General features: G+C 53.5%; 9 protein-coding genes across 9 annotated transcripts; 7 read left to right on the top strand and 2 right to left on the bottom strand.

Annotated features, from left to right (window-relative positions):
- Positions 1-102: 102 nt before the first annotated feature.
- Positions 103-764, top strand: BDP81DRAFT_400534 (uncharacterized protein; the record flags this gene model as incomplete). The annotated part of the gene is made up of 2 exons (XM_060588703.1): positions 103-588; positions 642-764. 2 exons carry the CDS (start codon positions 103-105, stop codon positions 762-764), a joined length of 609 nt encoding a protein of 202 aa, XP_060438189.1.
- A 3,425-nt stretch (positions 765-4,189) lies between these two features.
- Positions 4,190-5,470, top strand: BDP81DRAFT_155352 (uncharacterized protein; the record flags this gene model as incomplete). Its single annotated transcript, XM_060581947.1, has 1 exon — positions 4,190-5,470. A coding segment is annotated over exon 1 (1,173 nt), but the record flags the coding sequence as incomplete, so codon positions are not given.
- A 681-nt stretch (positions 5,471-6,151) lies between these two features.
- Positions 6,152-8,374, top strand: BDP81DRAFT_442020 (uncharacterized protein; the record flags this gene model as incomplete). Its single annotated transcript, XM_060591645.1, has 1 exon — positions 6,152-8,374. The coding sequence occupies one exon, from the start codon at positions 6,152-6,154 to the stop codon at positions 8,369-8,371; it is 2,220 nt and encodes a 739-aa protein (XP_060438187.1).
- Positions 8,375-9,887: 1,513 nt separating this feature from the next.
- Positions 9,888-10,073, bottom strand: BDP81DRAFT_335117 (EC87 protein; the record flags this gene model as incomplete). Its single annotated transcript, XM_060585824.1, has 1 exon — positions 9,888-10,073. One exon carries the CDS (start codon positions 10,071-10,073, stop codon positions 9,888-9,890), a length of 186 nt encoding a protein of 61 aa, XP_060438186.1.
- Positions 10,074-11,997: 1,924 nt separating this feature from the next.
- Positions 11,998-14,629, bottom strand: BDP81DRAFT_386787 (family 47 glycosyl hydrolase). Its single transcript, XM_060587015.1, has 2 exons — positions 12,586-14,629; positions 11,998-12,396 (listed from the first exon to the last, which is right to left on the bottom strand). Exons 1-2 carry the CDS (start codon positions 14,248-14,250, stop codon positions 12,277-12,279), a joined length of 1,785 nt encoding a protein of 594 aa, XP_060438185.1. The 5' UTR covers positions 14,251-14,629; the 3' UTR covers positions 11,998-12,276.
- A 2,395-nt stretch (positions 14,630-17,024) lies between these two features.
- Positions 17,025-18,284, top strand: BDP81DRAFT_334943 (aldo/keto reductase; the record flags this gene model as incomplete). The annotated part of the gene is made up of 4 exons (XM_060585804.1): positions 17,025-17,071; positions 17,194-17,473; positions 17,572-17,886; positions 17,946-18,284. The coding sequence occupies 4 exons, from the start codon at positions 17,025-17,027 to the stop codon at positions 18,282-18,284; spliced, it is 981 nt and encodes a 326-aa protein (XP_060438184.1).
- A 614-nt stretch (positions 18,285-18,898) lies between these two features.
- On the top strand, positions 18,899-21,522 carry BDP81DRAFT_442015 (glycoside hydrolase family 5 protein). Its single transcript, XM_060591644.1, has one exon. The coding sequence runs from the start codon at positions 18,953-18,955 to the stop codon at positions 21,350-21,352; it is 2,400 nt and encodes a 799-aa protein (XP_060438183.1). The 5' UTR covers positions 18,899-18,952; the 3' UTR covers positions 21,353-21,522.
- Positions 21,523-21,967: 445 nt separating this feature from the next.
- On the top strand, positions 21,968-23,095 carry BDP81DRAFT_155288 (ribonuclease H-like domain-containing protein). Its single transcript, XM_060581946.1, has 3 exons — positions 21,968-22,117; positions 22,182-23,005; positions 23,079-23,095. Exon 2 carries the CDS (start codon positions 22,313-22,315, stop codon positions 22,970-22,972), a length of 660 nt encoding a protein of 219 aa, XP_060438182.1. The 5' UTR covers positions 21,968-22,117; positions 22,182-22,312; the 3' UTR covers positions 22,973-23,005; positions 23,079-23,095.
- A 995-nt stretch (positions 23,096-24,090) lies between these two features.
- BDP81DRAFT_508488 (heterokaryon incompatibility protein-domain-containing protein) lies at positions 24,091-25,159 on the top strand (the record flags this gene model as incomplete). The annotated part of the gene is made up of 2 exons (XM_060595701.1): positions 24,091-24,598; positions 24,619-25,159. Coding segments are annotated over exons 1-2 (1,016 nt in total), but the record flags the coding sequence as incomplete, so codon positions are not given.
- Positions 25,160-25,672: the final 513 nt, after the last annotated feature.

The raw sequence follows: 25,672 nt of genomic DNA, 5'->3' as shown, positions 1-25,672 counted from the left end.
GCCTGCTGCTGGTTGCGGTCAATCTATCTTGCTACGTGCCTTTCAGCTAGTCTCGTCGAACGAAGAGGGTCCCATTAATAGAAGTCCATTTAGGTAGCTAGAATGCCACCTTCGTCGTCGTCGCCACCCCCAATCCTCGCCATTACGGCCACTTATCTACACCTGCTGGCCCAACATCTTCCCCGGCCCATCTACGAAGTCCTTCAAAAGGTTCACCACCATATCGCGCGCTTCTTCGCCGCCGTCGCCTCTTCTGCCATCGTCGTTCGCATACACTCGTTTATCCCTGCCAAAATGCATCGCCCACTGGGCTTTTCGGCCTTTCTGGTCACGCTGTTCCTGATAATCGGGTTACCCTTCATCCTCGCCCAGAGCGAGCCGTTCCACTGTTATCCGTACCCGCCTGCCGATAAGTTAGCGAGTCCCTTCATCACCCTGCAGCCGCATTGTTGTAAGGGCACAATCGACAATAAGTTGAGAGTGGGCAACGACTGCGAATTGGCGAATGGAGGAAAATACAAAACAAAGTTTGGACAGGATCTGGGAACGTGTGCGACGGGCTGGGTGGACGCGTGCTGTATGCGACTGGTATGTTCACTTCAGACTCTCCTTTTCGGAGTTATCGCTAACGGCTGACCTAGCATTACCCGCCCGAAATTGCGCGGCCAGGAATGTCCTATTGCGATGCAGGCTTCCTCGTCAAGGCCGAGGCGAAGAATATTATCGATGCCCGAAGCTGGAACCCGAAGAAGTACGGAATTTGATGGCAGGGAGCCATCATTGGAACATCAATCACACGAATATGGCCACGAAAATTGAAGCTTTACTCGATGACATTCAGCAACGGCAGGGTCAGACGAAGCGAGCGAAATATGGACACACCTCCACGGTCCACGATGCCCCAGGATATCCGGCGTGGGGCGAGAGATCGAGCGAGACCCAGCGAAACCCCAGCGACTCCAGCGAGTCAGGGAATCTCCACCGCCGCAACGATCCGAGGGAAGAGAGCCTCGACCAGGAGCCCAGGAGCACTCAGAGGCCGCCGTGTGCTGTTTGAGAGGGAAGAAACACACTACCACCTAGTACGACTGGCGAAACACAGGCATTTTGGCGTTTTGCGGGCGACAACTGCATTATGAGGGCACGATTGCGACGGTCGCCCTCGTTCGAAACAACTTAGGGCTTCCGCATTATATACCCAGGGTGACTGATTTTCGTTACCTACCATTTGCATCTTATCTTGTACAACAAAGCAGGCAGGATTTTTAGACGAGGGGCCGGAAGAGGGGGCCGAGAGGAAACGAAACACAGATGCTTGACTGCCGGAGGCCGTGTGTCACCATGGTCTAGTCAAGTTCACCTTACTACGTATACCTAGTGTGTGTATTATTAGGAGTGTCTCATGGTTGTCAGTCAATCCGATCTCCGTATTTCGGAATAGTTTGACCCTCATCGGTTCTTATCGGACATGATCATCGCCTAGTCTGCCCACTATCTAGGTGTCGTACTACCTTTCCTTTCTGATGAAGATGAGGACGATGGCTATGGCGCGAGAAGATGAGTAGAGTTGACTATGTGACGACGAGACAGCAATGCGATGTCGTCTTGTTGTCGTCCAACTGTTCGGTGTCAAAGCCTCTGGAAAATGGCCTGACTGTCATAGTTGTTCACGCCCGACCGAACTATCGAGTGGCGATGGCGTCGGGTTCGGTATGCACGTGTCACCCCGCGGGGTAGGTATTGGACGGGTGGCGAGCGGTTCAATCGGCTGCGACGGTCAGCCCTGCGAGAAGAAAAGGTTTGGACCATTGCAGCAGACTGGCGAACTCCTGTAGGTGGACCATGTTTTGGGGGGACGAGACCTTAGTCGATTGAAGAGATCCCGTCGGGCAGATTACTCGGGCGTCGGAACCCAGGTGAGGCATGGCAGCGGAGATGGCGAACTCTGCCCGTGAGATACGCGGATCTACGAGGGAGCCGACGAGATTGCTTGATATTCTAGCTGGTAGGTTTGGCTGATCACCAAGTTGCAACATCCCGCGTGGGTAGGACAACTGTCTTGATTACAATTTCTTTTCTGCCCAGTAGCTGTTTGCAACAATGGCAAACCCTGTGGAGAAGTTTAAGGGTAGCATTCTATGCGATTTTGGTGGCAGATACAAAGCGATACCGAAAACTCAGTGCTCAGTGAGATATCCGTAGGTAGGCAGATAATCATCGAAGTTGAAGCACTCGCATCCACATGAATGGTCCAAAGCCCAACATTGGTCTAGTGACAATGCGCTTTACTTTATTATTATACTTGACTACTTAGTTGTTCATTCTTGTTGAAAGGCGTTCGGACGGTTATACTTGATTGAGAATGCGAGTACGACAAGAACCATTTCGAGGTGCATCATTCTGCAGGATGATGTGCAGCTATGGGGCATTTTGAGCAGTGAAGCAATTGAGGTAAGGTAAGCTTTGTTCGCAGCTTTGGTTGCAGCTTGCAGCTTGCACAGACCGTCCCGCTAGCCCAGGTACGTACTTCTTCAAGACACCTTGAGAGGCACAAGGAGGGTGGGGCATCGGATTAATCGGTACGTGTTGTCCATCCCGATCCGACCTCATGTCCTCCGGAAGAGATGTTCCCGTTTCATCTTTTCTTTTCGGGGCACCTCACGACTCTGTCTGTTGAGCGCGAACTACCACTGCTTTCAGTCAATACTCCCGGACGGTATCGAACCCCCTTTCGATGATGAATGTGGTTCCCCTGGCGTTTCCAATTGGACAATTGCCTATCGAAAGGAAATTCTGGACAAACTATCTGTACCCCTGGTGATCCCAGTGGGTCTCTTTACACTCGTCTGTGTCTCCCTGCTAGCTGCAGATCACTCTCCACGTTCTTCTTCTTTTGGGTGAAGAGGGGAGCAAGACCCAGCTCGCAACATGGTCGGTTCTGTCCGTCACACGCGCAGCTGGGCAGCGGACTCTATTGCAGGTGGGAAGAACTGAAGACGAAGAAGTCTCAATGGACTCTTTTTTCTAGCCTGGCACTCTGGACACAGTGGACAGGAGTCGAGGGGACAAGACAAGCACACTTCGAAACCGGGGTCTGTGACACTCTGTCACACAGCCGCCACACGCGGCAGTTTCACCGTGCCCAGTCGGGACCAATAACATTAACCTCCCGTTAGCCTCCAATGCCTCTCCCGACTACCTCTCATGCCCTCCACCCAATCGTCTTGAACCTGCTCAACCTCGCCCGTTCAGCCAGCCTCACATCCCCCACGGGCGCCCGACCAACCTGCTTCTGAAACTGGCCCGCTGCCTCTGCACGTCTGTCTCCCTAGGCCGTGCTTGCAGTTTCCTATGCCTGTGCCTGTGCCTGGTCCGTCGTCAAGTCGTTGTCTGCCACCATGTCTTCCTAACCCCGTATTGCGATGAAAGCCACCACCAGAGAACTTGGAACGCCGAGGTGACAGAAGACAGCGACGCAAGACAGCTCGGCACGATCTTTGATGGCAGGCTGGCAGGACTGACTGGCATACCAGCCGAGCGGTGTCTTCCCCACCCGTCGTCTGCCCCTCCACCCCTCCCTCCCCTCTTACTTCTAAGAAGTGTTCCTGATTACTTCTCCTATATCATGCGACAACCTGTGATCGTCCGCGGGGTTGGAGCAAGGCTGTTCCCTTCCTTTCTCCTTCCGAGCCCTTAGATTGGGTCTCTCTTTTCCCTTCCCTTGTTCTTAATATTCTTATTCGACTGTTACCGACTTGCCTCACCCTGGGCTGGTACCAGTCAATGAGAGGCCGACTGAGAGAATATCCCATCCGGATTCCCAAACATCATTCATGCAAAATCTGTGCGTATAGAGTAACAAGGCGCCGGGCAACTCTTCCCTGCGGCTCACCCAGGGTTCCAGTTCCAGTTCATCAGACAAGCTAGGTCGTTGCCACCACACTCGTTCTGTGCTGGTTGGCTTGCTGGCTACCACCATCTTCCTGCCCGCTTCTCCGCTCTTTTCTACCGTTCTTCGCCTCAATCTACTCGCAACAAGCGCGCTCTTAATCCCAATTCTAATCCAGAGGATCGACAAACACCCCGACCATTGATCTTCGTTTCCTCCCGCTAAGGGGGCGACCCAAAGAGAAACAAAACAAACAGAACCGCTTGGGACGTCAAACACCACAACGACGACTCGAGGGACGATGAACATCAGTTGACGGTAGACCCCGTCCCCCTCCCCATCCTCTTTCGACTGGACTTGTCCGTCGCTCGAGAAGACCATCCCGCCTGCCTTCCTCTCCTCTGATCAATGGCATCTGAGGCGAGGGCCAGGGCAAATGTGCCCCGTAGAGTAGGAAAGCAGACCACGAATGGCATGGACTCCTATCATCGTTACGTAGCAGAATCAAGTACGCCGCCGCCGCCGCTGCCTCAAGGGGATATCATCGCCCGGCCGTATACCAGTCACTCCCGTTCCTTTAGCACGCCGCGTCCCTCAATACTAGAACCGCCTTCGTCAAATAACAGCAGCGACCCCGAGCAATCGAGAGCTTTGCCAGTGCCCGAAATCACCATCAGCAGCCCAGGGAAACCGCCGAGGGCCAACCCACGATACTCATTAACTCCTCGCCAGGCAACATTTCCTCCGATCAATGCTCAAAGATTAGCGGTGCCCGGGGTGAGACCACCTCCGCCCGCGCAACAAATACCATTTGCTCCACGAATACAAAGAGTTCAACCACGACCACCGGTGCCCACACCACCAACCACGGCCGATTCCGATGATGCGAGGAAACGAGATGGGTTAATCGACGTAGCTCTTCCGTATAGACCGTTCTATCTCCAGAGAAGGGTACTCAGCTCTTTCGCTGTCCTCTTCGCCGGACTCATGGTCACCGTAGAAGCCGTGCTGGATCTATCAAATAAAAGAGGAGGACTTGGTTCACCAGACCATGGGTTCAGATATCTGTGGCAGTACGGGTCAGCATTCATCTTCACCTGTATTGCCGCGTTATGGGCGAGACCGGAACATCAAGCGAAAGCGAGCGCGCCGTGGCTCCGGATGGCAAAAGGACCTGCGAGCGTGGACCGGACCCTGATGCTCGACTATGTCTTCATGTTCGAGCCGTTGACCATCGCGAAAGCAACAAAGAATCGGGACTGGCTCGTTGCGGCTACGGCATCTGTGGGCTTGACGCTCAAACTCATCATCGTCATCGCTGTGGCACTCGTCAGTCCGACGTTCCAGATTGTGACTGCTCGGGGTGCGAGCTTGAACCTACACAACACGTTCGTGAACGATCCCACTGGGCTACGGAATGCTGGTGCCCTGCCTTTCTTTACGATGACCGCCCTCCAGACGAAAGGCCTCAACTTCCCAGACGGTACTTCGAAAGAATTCGCCTTCCAGTCATTTTCTGCTGACTTGCCCGCCACTGCTGAGCTGAGGACCAACGTCGACGGCTTCGAATCCGAAATCGAGTGCGAGCCGGCACAGTTCAGCCTAACTGGTGTCCAGTTCATCCAAGCTTCGGATGTTCAGCTCAACGCCACCATATCGACCCCGAACTGCACCCTGACGCAGACCATTCCGAATCTGGCGCTGATTGGCTTCACGCTTCCTACCTTCTTTATGGCGTTCCAGGCTGGGATGTGCGGGAATTCGCCATTCCCCGACGATGGAAGGGTCGTCGTCATGACGGGAGCAATTCAGATCAACGAATCCAGTGTACCGACGGAGAGCAACGTTTTCAATGTGCCCATTTCGGGTGCTGTCTCAAGGTCTGCGGCACTCATCTGCCGTCCATCATACTTCCTCACAAGAGTCTATGTCACCAAGAACAACACGCAACTCATCAAGATCGAACGCAACCGCTCGGCAGCCAACAAGACTCTCGATCAGGTTCACCCTTGGGACATTGTCCAAGGGCACTTCAACTCCTATCCCACTGATTCGCAGATTCTCGCAGCGATACCGAACATCAACAGCCGGTACCCCGGCATTGCCATTGTCGCTTCCGACGCCGTCATGAACTCGGCCGTCGCTATGCAGATCAAAGACAATGGTCTTCCTCCGATCGAGACCTTCTTGAAGACAGACAACCTCACGCAGATCTCGACGGCGTACTGGAAGCAGTATACCGCTCTCGTCGCACGCAGCTCGATGATGGGCGAAACGCAAGAGAAATCTACCGGTACGGCCGTCATCATTGGCGAGCGACTCAACGTTCGCCAAATACCAGCGCACCTCCTGTCTGGACTCCTGGGCTTCGTTCTCATGCTGGTGCTCGCCGCAATTGCACTAGCGCCAGCAAAGGGCTTTCTGCCCCGCGACCCAAATACCATCATCAACATGGCTACCCTTCTCGCTCACAGCCGCCAGCTTCTTCAGTGTCTGCGCGGCACGGGTGCCGCCGACACATCGATCGTGCGGGAGAAGCTGCTCGGCACGAACTACTACACCGGTGTCGAGCCCTACGAAAAGGCAGAAAAGGAGGCAAGGGGATATTTCAAGATCTTTGGCGGTGCTCCGCCCCCTCAGAACCAGCCGCCCGAATTTGTGCGAAACGCGGACTGGAAGCACCCGTTGCCGCTGCACCCATGGACCAGGCTCGCCGCCGTGGTGACTATGATTGGCATGATTGTCGCCCTTGAGGTTGTGCTTCGCATATCTAATGCACATGCGGGCATCGCGACGACAAAGGCTAATACCGATCGCCACTTTCTATGGACGACAGGGACTGGTGTCATTTTCGGTCTTGTGGTGCTTTACCTCGCTGCCGCAGACTGCGCGACACGATGTCTAGCGCCGTACGCGAAGCTCAAAGAAGGGGGATCCTTTGAGACGACAGTTCACCTTGACTTCATGGACAAGTCCAAGCATAGAATTCTGTTCGATGCTGTCAAGACACAAAACATCGCCGTCGCTTTCACCACCACCGCTCTAATCGTCGCGTCGCTCCTGGCGACCTTCTCAGGTGCCCTCTATAGTACGACACCGATCCCATCTTCGCGGCCAGTAAAACTTCAGACTCTCGACAGCTTCATCAATGCGTCCGCGCCTTGTCCGACCTGCACCACCGATACTCTCCTGGCCTCCTTGATCCTCGATGCGAACCTGACTTTCCCGTCCTTTACCTTTGAGGACCTCAACTTCAACAGCCTGCAACTTTCGGAACCCCTCGACATGAAAGATGGCGCCGGCACGATTATCGCCACGGTCCCTGCCCTTCGCTCGCGGCTCGACTGCAGACTCTATCCGCAATCCGAGATCAACACAAACTTTACTGTCCCCGACATACCGAATCAGTTCTCGCAGAATATGAAGGTCAACATCGCTGGGGAGCCTTGTCTCGACCCTTCAGTCCGGTCCAACGCCGTCTTACCACCGGGGGTGTCTCCCTCGTCCGTCTTCGGCGTCGCCACACCACGGTCTGCTGCTTCGTCACAGTGCTCCGATTTCACCTACGTCTGGGGTCAACTCTCTGATACTACCCCTATGCAAGTGGGCTACATCTCAGCCTTGGGCTGCAACGAGACGCTCGAGACTGTCACGGCCAAGATCCGCCTCACGGGCACCTCGCTGCACGTGGACACCACCTACCCGCCCGTCGTCCAGGAAAACACCGCCAAGCCAATCAAGCTCAGGCTGCTTCCACTGCAGTACGGACTCCTGGCCAACCTGACCACGGGCAACCAGCTCGACCCCTTCTTCAGCTCCCTCGTCACATCGCGATTCGCGGTACCCGCGGGGAACCTGGGCGATCCGGGCCTGGGCAAGAGCGGTCTCGTGGCGGACGCCATTGTTCGGCAGCACGGCATCCTGCGCGCCCAGAACCTCAACGTCAACTCCCGCCGTCGCCTACCTGATATCACGGCACAGCAAACCATCCCCGCCATGTTGGAGTCGACGTCCGTCACCTCACTGCGGCGCCTGGTGCAGGATAACGCCTCGACGCGCATCATCCAGTCCGTGCTCGGTCTTCTCATCGCCCTGACGCTCGTGGCGTGGCTCCTCATGCCCGGTACGGATACCATACTTCCGCGGAACCCGTGTAGTATCGCCTCTGTGGCGGCACTGCTGGCCGACGGCAATGTCTTTGGGTTTTTGGGACGTGGAGCGGAGTGGCAGGCGACGGAGGAGATGAAGCGCAGTTTCTTGGATGGGAGCCATTCTATGGGATTCAAGATTGGGTACGAGCGGGTGAGGAAGCGGAGGGGCGCGGAGGATGTAAACGGGATTAGAGGAGACGGGGATATGGCGTATGGCATCAACGTCAAGCGCGGGGGTGGGTGGGGTGGAGGTGAGGATGTTGGGCTTGGGATCTTGGCGAGGGTGAATGGGGCGCAGAGGGGGTTTGTTAGGGGATGGGGAAAGATGTGAGCTTTCTTCTCGGTCCCCGGGTTTGGTTTTTGTTTATTTCTTGTATTACACATGCTTGGTCTTTATAGTAGCCTGTGGCTTTTTGGAGTTTTTCGTTTGTCCAGGGACGAACTTTTGGGAGCGGGATGATACCATATGCGAGAACTTTTTTTCGAAAATGAAAATGGGAAGAAACGGGAACCATGGGGAGTCTCGGGGTTGAGATCATGGTTATTATTCCTTTTGTGTGTACTTTTATTTAGTGGTACTTTAGTCTGACCAATGTTTAAACATTTGGATGGGATTTATCAATTCTCTGGGGTATTCCAGCGCGAAGGGTTGCGACTTCGTTGATCTAGCGGCTAGACGGGAGCGCGAGCTATGACGAGGATGCAGCTCTCCCATGGTAAATGTTGCCGTCGTCGCAGGAAGCCTGTTGCCAAGTCTGCGATTCTAACGTGGAATAATGGTGGTCAGGTGTAAATGACTTCAATCTAACGACACAAATTCCGATTGCGATACCTTTCTCACTTCACCCGCAATTAGGTAAGTGAAGATGCGATTGAGATACCGATACAGAGAGCGGTCCCGAATGTAACCTCCCATGAGGCTCTCACAGAGTCAAGATCAGCGGCGGCTCAGCACTATCTCTTACTTTCTTAGCAGTGGCGGTGTCAAGGTCGATAAGTGCCCTGTAGTAAGTCATTTTGAGTGCTGTGTGCCTAGCTGTAAAGTGCCCAGCGTTCCTCATCCCGGCGACGATCGACTCGGCAAAGTGGGTTTCGTGCATTCGGGTCCTTCGGGTCTCGGGGATAGCGGGGACGGATGGGGGGAATATGCCGTTCGTTGGGCCCGAGGTGCCGTCGGAGGATTTTTAAGCGATATCGTGAACGGGAAGAGTGTTTTGCTTGGGAGGTATATGTTGTGAGTGTATAGGAATGGATGGAAAGGGGGGCTTGAGGGAAGGATGATGGGGGAGGTGGTAGGTGTGGTTAGGTGGTGAGTCTTGGCTGCGGGAGACGAGCGCCTCGAATCGTGTCTGGGGTCTTGGCGGGTTATGCGATCTAGAAGCGGCGGGTGTGGTGCCGGGAGGAACGGACGTCACTGCAGATGATGTTGATGATGGTGACGAGTAGCAGAGAAGAGACTTTGGGAGAAAAGAGAACATCGCGGACAGGAAAGGTGGTATTTGAGATTTTTATGCTGGATTTGTTCAGGTTTGGATATCATGTCCCCCCAATGTAAGCGCCTATTCGCTTTCCTCATGTTTTTGTCCCTGTTGTTTCCCGTCTATTGTCAGGCGGACTGTAAATCCACTGCGGACATGCAGAAAAAGTTCAAGTCCATGTTTTCAAAATATGAAAACCATAAAGAAATGCTGGTCTAATTGGGTCCCGAGTCAGCCATGTCCACGTGCGTCTATTGCAAGTCTGTCCCCTCTCCAGGGAGAAAGATTCTGCCCTGAGCGAGGGCAGGGGAGCAAAACACATACCATGCGAAGAAATTGAAAATCGTGTCTCTTGAGTGTGTGGTGCATCTAGACAATACTGCAAGCGCATCCGATGCGCTTCTCGGGGTCGACGCTGGGGAAGCCGACGCAGATGCGGCCCTCGGCCTCGCAGTTGACGTTGCTCTCGCCGCAGACGGTGTCGGTGCAGGGGCCGTCGAAGCGGGCGGCGACGGTGGCGGCGAGGAGGGAGACGATGGCGAAGACGGCGCGCATTTTGGCGGTTGTTGAGGGTTGAGGTGGAGGAGTTTGGATGGTTGTGAGAGAGTGTTTGGTATGGAGTTGTGTGGGTGAAGTGGGATGTTGATGGTGATGGGATGGCAGAATCGATCAAAAAGGCGGGATGATCACCTTCTTCTTATGCATCAAGTAACACGGAAATTGATTCTTGAGTCAATTCTACGGAATGGACGCGATAAATCCTGGAAATATTATGTCAAGGCCTTTGGGGCATGTATGAAGGGTGGTGAGGTTAGTCTGTTGAGGTTGACACCGCCCTCTTTCCGCGAACTTGCTAGGCTGACTGGGCTGGGCTGTCTTTGCAAGAGGAATACCAAGGCTTTTGCGACTTTCTTGGAAAGTGCTCGAGATCTGCTCGATGTGGTTACAAGGAGGATGCTATTTTCGAGGTTGCTGGTATCCGTAGCGGAGCTGTCCTGAACCACTTGGTCAGTGAGCAGTGGTCAGTCAAGCATATGATTATGCCTTAGAGGCCGGCAAAATTACAAGTCTACGGAGTACTGTGGTATTGTGGATTAGCTGGTGGCCTAGGTTGTTCCCTTGAGGTCCGTTCTGCGTACTTGGCGTACGGCAAAATCCGATACGGAGAGGTCGACTACCCGTAGGTAAGGTGATAGGTGAGTACGGAGTAGCGAGGACGGTATGAGGACGGGGACCGGCATGCTGTCCACAGTTCGCTGCTGCTGCTGGGCTGCTGCACCAGCTTTGCTTGGGTGGTCTTGGCGGCCTGCGTGGGCAGTGTTTGGGGCTATTAAAAGCCCATCGAGTATATGAGCTTGATCAGTGCTCTTGGCGATGAGGTGTTTCCAATCCACCCCTTGGCGGCCCTTCCGTTGGCTAGGTATCCGTAGTAGGTGGTAGGCGAAGTTTACCCATTGAATCGCGAGACAAGACTACCAAGGTTTTGACATGGATTGGCTGGATTAGGCTGGGCTGCTGAGCTGCTCAGTCATGATGTTCTCCATACGGAGTAGTATTCATACGGATACATCTCTACAGGCGCATTGGCTATCCTGCCCTGCTCCCTCATGGCAAAGGTGACGGGTAATTTGACGGACAATCAACCGGGGAATTCCCTCTCGGGAGATTCGATGGGTGAGGAAATGTGTCGCGTGAGTCTTTTCTTCTCCTAGACTCTCATATCTTGGCATTCTGTCTGCGAGTTGGCAACTAAAGAATTCGCGCCCGTTGAAATCTAAACTTTCGCACAGAGAGGGATTCCATAGGCTAGAGAGGCAACGAGAATGGGGAATTAGGGGGGCAAAGACGCACTTCCCCAGTGGCTTAGCGTTGTTCTCCCGTCAGAGGGCCTTGACTACGGCACTGTTACACGATTCATGTGCCCTCGTCCCCGGGGTAAGTGATCGCGAGTAAGTATGCGTAGTGGGCGGCCGTGCCCAACGAGACCAAGACTTGATAAGATCATCTAGCCTCCAGAGTGCTCATCTTTCTTGCGATCTCCTGGCACCTATCCACCAAGACATGTTTTCGACTCATGGTCACCCTTGCCATCTTTCCTTCTCGACTGACGTCTAGATCTGGGTAAAGAGACCCAACGATCGTGGCATAGTTGCCAAGAGTGGCAAAATTCACCCGTATTCAAAGTGAGCTGGTTTGTCAAATGTCTGCTGCGCCTCCTTAGAGGTGACGTACAGCAGGAAGTCCAAGAAGGCCGCTGCTTCCCAGTATCTTCTATGACAGTAGCCAAGGACAATGAGCCTTTCAAAGAATGAAGTTTGTTAACAGTTGGCAGTTTAGTACAAGTTATCGGTGATCAGTCATCACCACCGACCGGCTATGACGCTTCACCACGGACCAGTAGCAGTCGACTCGTGACATCGTAGAGAGATCAGACTCATAGACTGATAATCTGCTCACGATCATCTCCCAAGATGAAGCTAGGAATTAAAACTCAAAATCTCATTACTCGGCGAATCTATTCGCTCATACTCTGTACAGATACACCAGCCCGGCAAAATGTAGACCCATCCCTCGTCCAGTGCCGTTTTTAGAATGTCACGTATCAGACTTACCCGGTGGTGTGGAGAGAGCACAGATCAGCGGAGCTGTCCGGTGCCTCCTTTTTCATCCGAACCCAGGCGTTCGGGCGACGAAATCCGGGGCAAAGTGAAAGACGCCCCCCCTTTCTAGATTCCAGCCATGTCCCTTTTCCCGGACCTCAAAGGTGTCTTCGGAAGGGATGTGCCTCAGTGTTCAGCACGAAATCGTCGAGGCTGATGAGATCGGGCGGTGAGAAGACGAGGTAGAAATATTTCAGTGTCTCCGCCAGCCAGAAACTCTAAATGGGTGGTCCTGCAGTGTCAGTCAAGCGAATCTTGTTCCTCTTTCTTTCTCCCCTTCGCAATCTCCCGATTTAGAACAGACAAGTCAACCCTGACCGAGCATGCTGACATGGCAGGAGAATACAACAGGAAGAGAAGCAGCGGAAAGAAAAGCAAAAAGTCGAACGGAAAGGAAAGAAACTCACCTCCATGTAATCCTCTTTGGGTAGCTCGTCCTGCTTCTGCGTGACATCCAGTACCGCAGCATTACCGTGCTCGACGAGCGTGCCGTTACTCACAGCCTTCCACATCTCCCACGCGGCCTCCTGGAACCCCTGGTCGCCCGTGATGCGGTACAGCACAAACACGCTCTCAATCGCCTCGGGCCGGAGGATATACCGCGGGTCCTTGGCCGTCGTGAAGCCCTTGGGCAAGTGCTCCTTATACTCCGTCTTCAACTTCTTCGCCGCATCCCACTTCTCCTCGTCCCACACGCACGCGTCCCGCCGGTCGCACTTGACCATGTTGTACCGCTCCGGCATCATGCCCGTCGGCATGGCCTGGTAGGCGTAGTAGCATCCGAGCGTCAACCGCGCGCCGACGGTAACCCACTCCTCCTTTCCCAGCACGCGGCCCGCGAGGGCGTAGATGCCGCCGATGAAGCAGGATAAGTGCTCGCTCTCCGGGTCGAGGGAGTGGTTCCCGCCCGCATCGACGTCGACGTTGCCCGAGATGAGGACGTTTTCGCCGCCAGGGAGCATCGGCCGGAAGAAGAGGGACTCGTTGGCCGCTTTGAGAAAGTTCTCCGTCATGGTGCGGTACTTTGGCTCCGCGCCCTTGAGGAGGGCGATCATCTTGGGGAGGTACTCGTAGAGCGAGTCGGCGCAGCCGCCGATGGTAAAGGTTGAGCCCGTGACGACGTCGCGGTCGGCCATGTGGACGAACATGGGCCACATGCCCGGGAGTTTAGTCTTTTGCTGGCCGTCGTGGAAGAGATCCATTACTTTTGCGGCGGCGTCATAGTACTTTGGGTTGCCGGTGAGCTGGGAGAGGTGTGTCATCTCGAGGGAGAGCGTGCCTGGGGACGCGGAGACGACGGAGCCCTCCACGATGAGGCCCTTGCCTGACTTTGCGTCGTTGAAGTTGATGAAGTCTACCGGCATACGGTGCTCCGTGTTGAAGGCGCCGTACAGCAAGTCGCCAAGCTCCATGGCCTTGTCGAGGAGGACGCGGCGACCACTGAGGTCGTAGGCGGCCATGAGACCTCCGAGATAGCGGATGTTTGTCTCAAAGGTGTTGACGCGATCCGAGGTGGAGATACTAAAGTCAATCTTCGCGACGGCAGCAACGGCCTCCTCGAACTCGGGCTTGAGACCCATGATCCAGAGGACGTCGAGGGAGTCGACAAGAGTGGCAGCCCATCCGGAGAACTGGTCCTTTGCAGTGGCGGAGATTGGGTTAAGAGCATCCTTCATCCAGGCGTACTTTTTGTAGTTTGCCCAGCTCTTTTGGAAGAGGCGCCGGACCTCTTGCCGGCGGGCTTCCCGGCGCCGGGAGGCGGAGAGGGACTCGGAGGGGAAGCGGTGTTGCACGCGGGGGAGGGAGCCGCGGTCGCCGTTCCCGGGCTCCGGGACGCGGGTGAGCGGGTCTTGGGGCGGGTACTTTAGGTCGACGGCGGACCAGTCGAAGCTGGATTTCGGTGTCGGCGGTTGCTGGGCGAAGCTTTCTTTGTTCATGAAGCGTTCTAGCATGGCTGTTTCTGTGCGCGGGTGTAGCCATGTTGTGTCCAGGATGTAGATGACGCATGTTATTGTGATGAGGGTGAGGACTAGGGAGCGCACCCGCGTCCAGCGGTATGACGTCCTTCCCATGATGGGGTTGTGTGTTTCTATGTGTCTGTACGAGTACGGAGATGCGTGAATGAGAGACGATGTGATGGTCCCGGATCGTGATGAGGCCTTCTCGATGGGTGAGGCTAGGCAAGGGAGGGAGACTGTGTGACACGGCTAAGTTCGAGTCATGGAAACCGTTTGACGATGGCGACGGAATGATAGTGCCGTCTATCGAATACGCAAAAGAAACAGAAACTGCATTCAAGAATGACGCGACCAGGGAAGGTGTGAAGTGTAAGGAAGGAGCCGTCTATTGGTGTCGCTGTCGCTGTCGCAAGCCCCTGAATGAGAATCTCATAGCAAAATCTCAACGTAAGAGTTGAGGTGAGGTGCGACTCGAGGGTGCAAGGCTAAGAGGAAAGGCGGTTAGGTGTCAACAACTTAACTTTCATTTTACCGAGCAAGCCATGGCCAAGCCAAGCAAACGGGCGGCGGGCTTTCTTGGTTGAATTTTGTGGCGTTGGAACTTGGAGCGACGTTTCGAGACGGTTGAGACATGGAGCTGAAAGTCAAAACACACGTGCCCCATTCCCGCGTATCCAGTCCCCAAGACTTTTGTGAGCGACCCATTGAATTTGGGGTCATTTGTGTCTGGCGAACCTTGCCTCATCCCTGTCGAGAGTTTGTTCACTGAAATAGAAGGATGGATGGTTTTATGGGACGGCCAAGGGGTGATTGCTAGAGTGAGTGCTGTTGCTGCGACTGGCGACATGAGGTTGTTTGCTGTTGGACTGAATTCATTGTTTGCGGTTGGAAAGGGTAGTGGCCAGCGTCCATCTCATATCGTTTGATCTGGATGCGGCCGTCGTCTATCAATTGAGCCGCTAGCCTATTGGCAGTCTCAGATGCAATTGATATTGCAGCATGTATGATGAGCTTCGTTATTCATAAGTTCATAATCATGGGTGAGAGTGAACACCTGATCGCACCAGTCGGCAGCCACGGTCGCTCCAGACACTCTAATTTTATGGTTCTCCACAGTGGACCGAGGCGGGCCGCATCCTGTCAGGCCCTTGAGAGCTCCCCTCCCCTCGGGATTCGGGCGGCGCTACAGCACGCGCTTCTTGAGCGTAAGCGAGCAGTGTGATATGTCTTACTGAGAGCATGATTGGGTGAGTGACAAGGAAGGATGCAGGAACCGGCGTCTACGTACATCTTACCCGGTCGGGAACTTGGCTTCGGATGTGAGATTCTTTTTTCGACGTGGGAGTATAGCTTAAATGGATGTTGCTGGTCTGACGTGGGGGTCCGGTGAAGAGCTCATGGAAGTGCATACTGCCGGGGGAGCAATCTTCATCGCCGACTCACATGAACACATACCTTTCTCTCACCATCTGGCGGCTTGTAATCATTGACATCATGTGAAGCGTCCTCTATCAATCTCAACTTGGCTACTCTCTCTCCTCACGTCCAAGGTGAGGCGTTCATGCCACGTAGCGCACTCCTAATTGAGATTGAACAACTCATTCATGGTGTTAAACTCACGGCGTCTTGGTTGAAGAGCTTACCTAACGGGCCTCACGCCATGAAGGCACGGCTGCTACCTATTCTCGTCGCCAACTGACCCCTCATTGATCCCATCTCCTGAGCACATGGATGGTCATCGGTGGGCGCGGTTTTTAGTATAAGTATAAATACTTGACGACAGTAGGTAGTACAGACAAGTCAAGTGAGCAATTCACTTGATCGGACCTCACTCTGCAATTGAGGTGGGTTGCACCGCGCGTTCTCAGTTTCCCATACCATACCTCGAAGCGTGTAATCTCATTTGGTCGCATCAGAATAAGGTTGTGTGGAACATGAGGAACGTTTGAGTGGACCAATTCTTCGGGGCTAGGTACAAAGATGCACCGAGGACAAAGTCTAGTGGCAATTGCGGCATTTCCATGAGCTACAGTGATTGTCGTCCACGTCAACTGTCCCGTCACTGCACGACATTTTGTCGACGCTTGACATGATCAAGACGACATGAGGGAGGAGAGTAAGACGTGATGAGAATTCATCATGAGAAACTCGATCTCATCTTACAGAGCAAGATTGAATACGCAAGGCTCAGTATTCAAGATGCGTTGGGTCTCATGAAGGACGTATCATGTGAACCTGAAGGCCTCAAGTTCTTACCTTAAACTCATAGATATGACTCGAACATGTGCCGGGACGGGCCAGCGTGTACTGCCCACCCGGTGCCGGGCCTAGACGGACCCAGACGGACCCAAACGGACTCACGTCTCAGTTCCAAGCGAGCCTATCCGTAGGCCGTAACGAGTGCCCTCCGTGAGACCGACTTCGGCTTCCGCACCCGAGAGACAGAAGAAGATGGGAGACTGAGGTGGAAGCGTAGGGTCCCCAAGTCTCACCATCGCCCACGGTCCACACTCGACCCCGCCACGGCCAACCCACACAGGCAATCCTAACAGTTGGCGACGGTGGCAGCGTCACGACCGTGTCCTAGGACAACCCGCGTCTCCTCCTCCATGTTGAATTACTCGATGCAATTCGCAGTCACAGGCCGTTTAGCGGGTCCGACGGTGGGCGTCACGGAGAGAAAGTACGAGGTACCCCATCCCATCAGGGTGCGCAGCTCATCCTGACAAACGATGATGCAATTGGGTGTTGGAACCCCTCACTTGTTTAGAAAGAGGCCACCTTAAAAGCTCTCCCCTCTAGCCTTCCTCCCGCCGGTGATTCTCACGATATTCTTTCAATCTTCCTCTTCTCTCTTCTAAACCAGTCCTCATACAAATTCAGCAAAAATGTCTTTCGGATCCAAGGCCAAGCTCAACACCGGTGCTGAGATTCCGTACGTCTGAATTACCCCCCCCCTGCCGATCGCGATACCCCGCTATTGCAATCGCGCTCTGCCTCTTTTTCCTGGCTCTCTATGAGGAGAAACATCCCAAACTGACTCTTGGGAACTTCTAGCACTCTGGGATACGGCACCTGGCAGTCCGCCCCCGGCGAAGTGTCCGTCGGTGTCTACGAGGCCCTCAAGGCCGGCTACCGCCACCTCGATCTCGCCAAGATCTACCAGAACCAGCCCGAGGTCGCCCAGGGCATCAAGAAGGCCCTCGCCGAGATCCCCGGCCTCAAGCGTGAGGACATTTGGATCACTTCCAAGCTGTGGAACAACAACCACAAGCCCGAGAACGTCGAGGCTGCCCTTGACGAGACCCTCAAGGAGCTCGAGCTCGACTACCTTGATGTACGTGAAACCATCTCCCCTGCCATGCACGCCCCTCCATTCGTGCTAGGTTGGGCGTGGAACGGCCGAGCATTACCCGGCTAACCCCTCACTTACAGCTCTACCTCATCCACTGGCCCGTTGCCTTCAAGAAGGATGGTGACAAGCTCTTCCCCCTCGCCGCCGAGGGTGAGGTCGACCTCGACCAGAGCGTCTCTCTCGTCGACACCTGGAAGGCCCTGATCGACCTCCCCAAGTCCAAGGCCAAGAACATTGGTGTCTCCAACTTCACCGTCGAGGACCTCCAGACCGTCATCGACGCCACCGGTGTCACCCCCGCCGTCAACCAGATCGAGCGCCACCCCCTCCTCCAGCAGAACGACACCCTGATCAAGTACGCCAAGGAGAAGAACATTCACATTACCGCCTACTCTGTATGTTCACCCTTGGTATCCACACCTATTCTATGTGACAATGACTAACATGTATACAGGCCTTCGGCAACAACGGCTTCGGTCTCCCCCTCCTGATCGAGAACGACGTCGTCAAGAAGATCGCCACCAAGCTCAACGCGACCCCCGCCCAGGTCGTCCTCGCCTGGTCTCAGACTGGCGGCCACTCCGTCATCCCCAAGTCCGTCACCCCGAGCCGCATCCAGTCCAACTTCCAAGAGGTCAAGATCTCGGACGAGGATGTTGCTGCTATCAACGAGATTGGCAAGGAGCCCCGCCGCTACAACATCCCCTTCACTTACAAGCCCCGCTGGAACATCAACATCTGGGACGAGAAGGAGGAGAAAGAGGCCTCCAACAAGGTCGTTCGCAAGCTTTAAGTTTGTGTGTTGTGACATAAAGGAAGAAAAACAAAACCGCGTTCCCAGTTTATGATACCATGCGGGCTACATAGAAAAAGCCGTAGACGGCCATAGATGGACGACTCTATGAATAATGAAAAGAAATAAGAACACAACTAGTCCCGTGCAAATTTGTGAAAATTGGGGTAAATACGTGAATCGGTTTTGAAGACACTGGCACGGGTCAATACTCTAGTGCCAAGACTCAGTCAAGTTAGGGCAGGTTGTTAAATGGCTCAAGAACCTTGAGCAGTTGACGCGGAAGGCACAAGTCTTGGCACAGCATCCACCTCCGGGGCCCGACATTCCCGGTAATGGTATTCGTCAAGAGGCTCTTCTCTCAGAACAGCTTGAGAATGGTTCAGCTTTCTCAATCCACAATATACATTTTTGAATTCAACTGATTTCAAATCAGTCCTTGAAGTTAGGAAAGATCTCTCTCTGTCTCATTGTTGAATTGTCAGTATGTTATCTTGGTGACTTCAAGTGACTTGACATTTGAGGAGCTGTCGCTGACTAAGCAAGCTAGTCTGGCCTGAAGAGAAGCTGTCAGTACGCGTAACGTCCGGAGCACATCCCCGGCCAGTCAAACTAAAAAGCTCACCTTACACCTTGACTTCCAACGGCCATTTCACCGCCCCTTCACCATGGCGGCCAAACATGCCGCGCAAGACCTTTCCGACGCCGCACTGGGAGGTCCAATTGGCCTGAAAGATGGCTACTTTGTCGATAATTACGGACGCACGCTCACCCTGCACGGCCTCAACATCTCCGGAGCAAGCAAGCTGCCTACGACGCCCAACGGCCTGTCTCATCTCACCGATGGCTTCTTCGAGCACCGGACGGTGACCTTCATCGGCAGGCCGTTCCTACTTGAAGATGCGCCGCTGCACTTCAGACGGCTGCAGGCTTGGGGCCTGCCCCTTGTCCGTCTGCTTGTTACGTGGGAGTCGATAGGACACTCTGGGCCGGACCCGGAGACGGATGTTGATCTTGAGTATATCGAGTACCTGCGCCAGCTCATCGAGATCATGCCAAAATATGGCATCAAGTGCTTCATCTGCGCTCATCAGGACGTGTGGAGCCGGTTCAGTGGCGGCAGCGGTGCACCCGGCTGGACGTTTGAGGTTGCTGGGCTCGATGTCGAGGCGTTCACTGAGACTGGAGCCGCGTATGTACATGGTCAGGATGAGCTGAGGAGAACTACTGCTCCTGTGAATGAGAAGGAGCCGAGCGGTCCGTTTGTGTGGCCATCTGGGTACCAGAAAATTGCAGCATCGACGATGGCGACGTTGTTTTGGGCTGGCGACGCTCTGGCGCCAAAGCTGCAATGTCAGCGAGCAACGAACGGCAAAGTCGAGACTGTATCGGCTCAGGAGTTCCTTCAGAGTGCCTTCATCGAAGCCTTTGGCCGACTCGCGGATGAAGTTGCTGGACTCGAGGCATGCGTTGGATTTGAGCCGTTGAATGAGCCGCATCGAGGTCTCGTCAATCTTCACGGGTTCGACGGATGGAACTACGATACCGACTTGCATATCGGATATTACCCCTCTTTAACACAGGCGCTCGCCCTTGCAAGTGGCTACGCTCAGGAAGTCAACTACTACGTCAAGTCCTGGCCGTTCCCTACTCGGATCTCACACAAAACTATCGTTGACCCGAAGGGAAGATCTGCCTGGTTGGCTGCCAAGGCAAATGCATCGACGCCACAAAATTATGGTCTCGGGGAATGTGTATGGCGCGCTCACGGCGTCTGGGACTGGAATGAAGCTAAAAAGGGGCCCAAGGTTCTGCAGCAAGACTACTTTGAGGTGGATCATCGGCCAGGCCGTGAAGGCAAGCCGCTGGAATGGTACCGTGACTTTTACGGTTCCTTTCTCAAGCGCTTTTCTGACCGCGTCTCACGGAAGTCTTCCCGCCAATTCTGCTTCTTCGAGCCGATACCGAACGAGTTCGTGCCCCCTTGGATCGGTCAGGATGGAAAGGTGGACGAAGCCGGACAGAAGCAGACATATGCGACTAAGACGATCATCGACACCCCGAGACCAGAGAACCTCGTCTTTGCGCCTCACTTCTACGACCTCAACGTACTATTCAGCAAGCATCACTCTTGGATGAGCGTCAACGTCCAGGGCTTATCGAGAGGCATGTTCATCTTGAAGGCACTCTACTTCGGCGCCAAAGCACTCCGCCAAAACTACCGCACGCAGCTCGCCAACATTCTCAAGTACGGGCAAAAGTCGTTGGGTACCCACGTGCCCGCCCTCATCGGTGAGGTCGGAATACCCTACGACATCAACGGCGGCGAAGCGTTCAAGACGGGTCAGTACGATAAGCTACGAGAGCTGATGCACGCCCTCGTTTCCGCCATGGAGGATAACAATCTCGCATTTACGTTGTGGAATTATAACCCTGACAACCGGGTCGGGTACGGTGATGGGTGGAACAAGGAAGATTTCTCTGTCGTTAATGGCGATACTGAAGCCAAGCCGGGCCACATTCTGCCAGACTATGCGAACGAAGCGCATGAGGATGACGAGCTATACCGCGGTGGGAGGGTCCTTGACGTGGTTATCCGCCCCTACGCCGTCAAAATTGCAGGTCGCCCTGTTCGTTCGGACTGGAACCCGCGGACCCTCCACTACGAATTTGCGTGGACTTCAGAAGCCGAAAGCGACGCCAAGAACGGTAAGAGCCAGCCAGAAAAGTCGCGGACGACGGAGATATTTGTGCCAAAGTACCACTACGCAGATCGCAACATCGACATCAAGGTCAGCGACGGAGAGTGGTCGTATGATCCTGATCTAGCGACGTTGTATGTGCACCACGACGGGAGCAAGAGCACGCACCGCTTGACGATTGATATTACGAATATACCGAGGCATCTGATGGAGACTGTGGAAAGAAGGCGGCGGGCGTTCCCGCCTAGTTTCCCATTGAGTCTCATCTCGCCTAGTACGGAGCTTGCGATTGAGGAGTTGATGATGCCGATGTTGTTGCCTGGACTTCTTGTCATTTTGCTGGCTATTGTGACGATGTTTGTCTAGTGTCACGTGGTTAATCCATGGTTGAATAGTAGTGCGGTAGATGTTCGAAGTTGATGGGTTTATAAATCGGGTGCTTAAATGAGCTTCGTGAGAGGCCTTAGATCACAGGCATAAGGACATGTACTGGCTCATGCCTATTAAACCTCAAAAATTGAAGTACGCTGACAATACTCGAAAGCTGACAAGCTACTTACGTGAGGTTTCGTTAGTCCCCATTTTGCCTTGGAGAGTCATAAGGTACCTACCTGTCGAGGCCCTTCCGGATATGGGTTAGTAGGGGCTAGGAAGGGGGGCCTAAGCAACAAGGGAGAGGCTCCTATATATATTACATAGGGAGCATACGTCTAGCTAGGGGGTAGATCCCAGTCATTCATCCTTTTGACCTTAACAGCAGTTGACCTCTAAGAGCTTCCGCCCTGCGTCACACACCTATTTGACACTACCATTATCAATTTTCGTCTAATCGCGGACCAGGATTGAACTCCAACGTGTGATATCAAAGTAAAAGAAGATGGAGTGGATGATGAACATACAATATCAGACCTGGAAAGCATCTGAAGTTCATATGCAAGGAGCCACTTTTATCCGCCTCGACGCAAATTCGTTGGCTAGGCTTTTGCCCCTCCCCCTCTTTCTGCCCATGCTTCTGTCAACCTTTGCTGAGCTCACAATCACACTTCATTTCACCGACAGGCCCTCAGCACGCACGACTTACAAGTTTGTAAGATACGCTGCCTACTAGCAGATCTCACACTACTGTGAAAGGTTAGCCCGCATCACCAATGTCTGTTATACAGAAAAAGGATTGTTGACCAGGCTACTAGGAAAGATTTCCCATCGTCTGCTCAGCTACAATATCGCTCCAACGAGGGTCCATGTATCCTCTTGTGTAGTAGGAAACTACTTGTCTCTCTATCTCCCAGACTCTCATCGTGAAAACCACCAAACATATCCGCAAAGATGATGGGCTACGATGACGACGACGGCATGGGAAGCCGCCTCTTCGAACACCGCGCAAGCGAGACCCACAGAATGGTCTCGAAATCAGACCTCGTCGTCTACAACCCCCAAACCCAGCTCCTCGGCATGCGAATGTACTCTTACGCCACCAAAGGCGCCGTACCCGAACGCGGCAGCATGGTCGTCTACATTGACGGCGCCTGCCGCAATAACGGCACCCCCTCGGCGCAAGCATCGTGGGGTGTGTACTTTGGTCCCGGGTCGCGGTATAACGCCTGCGGGTTGCTTTCTCCAGACCTCCCGCAGACGAATTCAAGGGCCGAGATTGAGGCGCTTGTGCAGGCTTTGAGGATCATTTGTGAAATTACGGCAAGGGATTACTCATTGAGCCGGATCAAGATTGTGACGGACTCGGAGTATCTTGCGAATGCCATGTCGCTCTGGATTGGGGAGTGGATCGAAAATGAGGGGCTGAATGCGAGGGGGAAGAGGGTTGCGCATTTTGAGATGTTGAGGGAGTTGCATGAGCAGTTGGATGAGATGACGTATGGGGATGATGGGGAGAGGGATATCATGTTTTGGGCTGTGCCGAGGGAGGAGAATACGGAGGCGGATGCTTTGGCTAATCAGGCGTTTCCAAATGGTCGTAGGACGTTTTGATGATGATGGAGCTTGTAATTTTACAGAGCTTTTGTGAGAAGATTATCTGCCCTTTATCAAACTTGGGAAAGTCGTTGGGAGCTACACAACTAACTTGACGAGTTAGTGAGCACGGTGGATTGTTTCAGCCGACTATATTCTCTTTCCTCCGTTCTAGATAGGTTAAGGTAGTCTCAGCTACTTTCAAACCACTTTAATATATGCCCATCGCTGTGTGCCATAACTTGTGACATTGGATTCGTCGCAGTCTCGTTAAGCTTAGATCGTGTACTGGTCAAACTTCTGAACTCATGGCTTTCTAGATATTGTTCTTAAAGTAGATTTTATGACCACTGAAATTCTAAACTTACTTTGGGCCGTTAGACAATACAACAAAGAAAGAGGTTATCACAACCAATGAACTACAGCAATCTGGATTGGTCCGGCTCTGCTTACATCACGTGACTGATAATCGTCACTTGAGCAGCAGGATCCTCTTTAATTACCTAACTGCATGAAGTGAGGTGCATTCAATTGCATGTAATCACTCTTAGGAGCCCAACATTACTTGACAACCCCCAACGCGATGGGGTCTCAATCTCACGGCAACCGGCGGTCTCATCTATGTGAGCATTGTTTGAGTATCTTCTCTGAAGCCAGAGAAGTCTCTTCATACGGTCTGTGGTCTCCCAAGCAAGAAGGTGGCTACCGGCTTCTGCACACAAAAGGGAGCCTAGAAGAAGGAAAGCGCGATGGTTGTCGCCTCTGTAGTCTCATATGGTTTCGACGTTTGAAATTTGGGGAGAAGAGCGAGATTCCATGGCCAGACTGGTATGAATTGAAACCGGACGATGATCTCGAGCTTCGATACGGTTTTGCCAGCGGAACTTCTGGCTATGAGGTTCACATGGGAATTTGGAGATGGGCCGAGGGGAACCATAATAAGATGTACAGCTTTTTCTCTAACATTGAAGAAACAACGGGTTTGTGATACTCCTCAGCAATTATCCCGCTAAGAAAAGGAAAACTCATGAAAATGAACAGAGGAATTTGTAGCTTCGATCCCAAAAGAAAAGTCATTGCTGGCGTGCAACACCAATACTGGCTCGGACCAAGCTTTTAGTCTCGCTCAAAAGTTTCTCACGGATTGCTTAGCATCGCACGATTGCTCAATGCGAAACAACAGCGGATGGGCCCCTACACGTCTGATTGATCTAGGACAGCCACCCTCCGACGTGACCAAGCTTGTCACGTCGGCATCTCTACCGCGCCCAGTCCGGTGGATGACGCTGAGTCACTGCTGGGGGTTCAAGCAGCCGTACATTCTCCTAGAAAGCAACATCACGCAATTTATGAGAGAGATACCTCACTCGGAGCTCTCACGAACCTTTTCCGACGCCTTCATCATCGCGAAGAAACTCGGCGTCCGATATCTGTGGATAGATTCCATCTGTATTGTCCAGCAAAGCGAAGAGGACTGGCGACGAGAGGCTCCTACTATGGGCAAGGTGTACAGCCTGTCACTTTGCACTATATCTGCAAGCCATGCGACGGACGGATCCGGCGGCTGCTTCTCGGACAGAGACCCTTGGACTGTCTTGCCTTGTGATATCCGTCACCATTCTCGACGGATCCCAAGGCGCCACCGTTTCTCCTCCACGGGGAAGAACTGCAAGATAGATGGAAAACGGACATTTCACAAGCGCCCCTGCATAAACGGGCTTGGGTCTTTCAGGAGCGGCTGCTCTCTCCCAGGACGCTCTACTTCGGCCAGCAGCAGATCCTATGGGGCTGTGGCCAGCACGAGCTCTGTGAATCGTTTCCTGGAGGCGTGCCGTCGCAGTCTGCTTCTATTTGGTGGCAGTTCATAGGCGACCGGAGAAGTTTCCGGAATATGCTGCTCGAGAGCGCCGGTACCAAGCCCTTCGAGCGGCTATGGTCAGAAACGGTGAAAGAATACTCGAAGACACAGCTCACGTTCCCCAGCGACAGGCAGGTGGCGTTTTCAGGTCTTCCCGGCCAGTTGAAGGAAGAGCGTGATACCAAGCAAGCATATGGTGTTTGGATAGATGAGAGTTTGCCCTGGTCTCTGCTTTGGGGTCCTGAAAAAAAGGTTCAGGCGCGGCCGACCGATTATCTAGCGCCCTCATGGTCATGGATGACACTGAATACCTCGGTAACATTCGGAAACTGGTATCCGCATGGGACGGGGCTGGTGAAGGCTGTTGGTCTCACTAATTCTGGCTTTGGCGGCACGAATAGGATCGGAAAAGCAGAAAACGACGGGTTGATTCTAGAGGGTGTCCTCAAGATGGCATTCCATAGAAAAGATACTAATAGCGAGGGCAACGTAAGCCACATGATCTCGCAACTGAGAGGCAGAGGGGAGGAGTCGTTTCAGCTCCCGGCATCCAACAGTGCAGAGGATTGGCAAACGCTAGGTTCTATGCTCCGACCGATGCCTTCAGATTCAGAGACGGAGTGGACGAAAATGTACGCTTGGGACTCACCTGAAGAGAAGCCGAAAGGAGATATTGTCATCTGCTTGCCGCTGGTCAATCATACAGACCGGGTTTTGAGTTTTGAGGGACTGTTCCTCGAGCCTGTGCCGCAGCCGCCGAACACCAATACGACTCTATCTACAGACGATTTGGAGGGTGATGAATTACTATACAAGTTCAGGCGCATTGGAGATTACCATCTCATGCACCGTGCCAACTG

Source organism: Colletotrichum phormii (genome assembly GCF_030913505.1).
Source record: "Colletotrichum phormii strain CBS 102054 chromosome Unknown BDP81scaffold_38, whole genome shotgun sequence".
Lineage (NCBI taxonomy): Eukaryota > Fungi > Ascomycota > Sordariomycetes > Glomerellales > Glomerellaceae > Colletotrichum > Colletotrichum phormii.
This window is presented reverse-complemented; position numbering and strand designations above follow the sequence as displayed.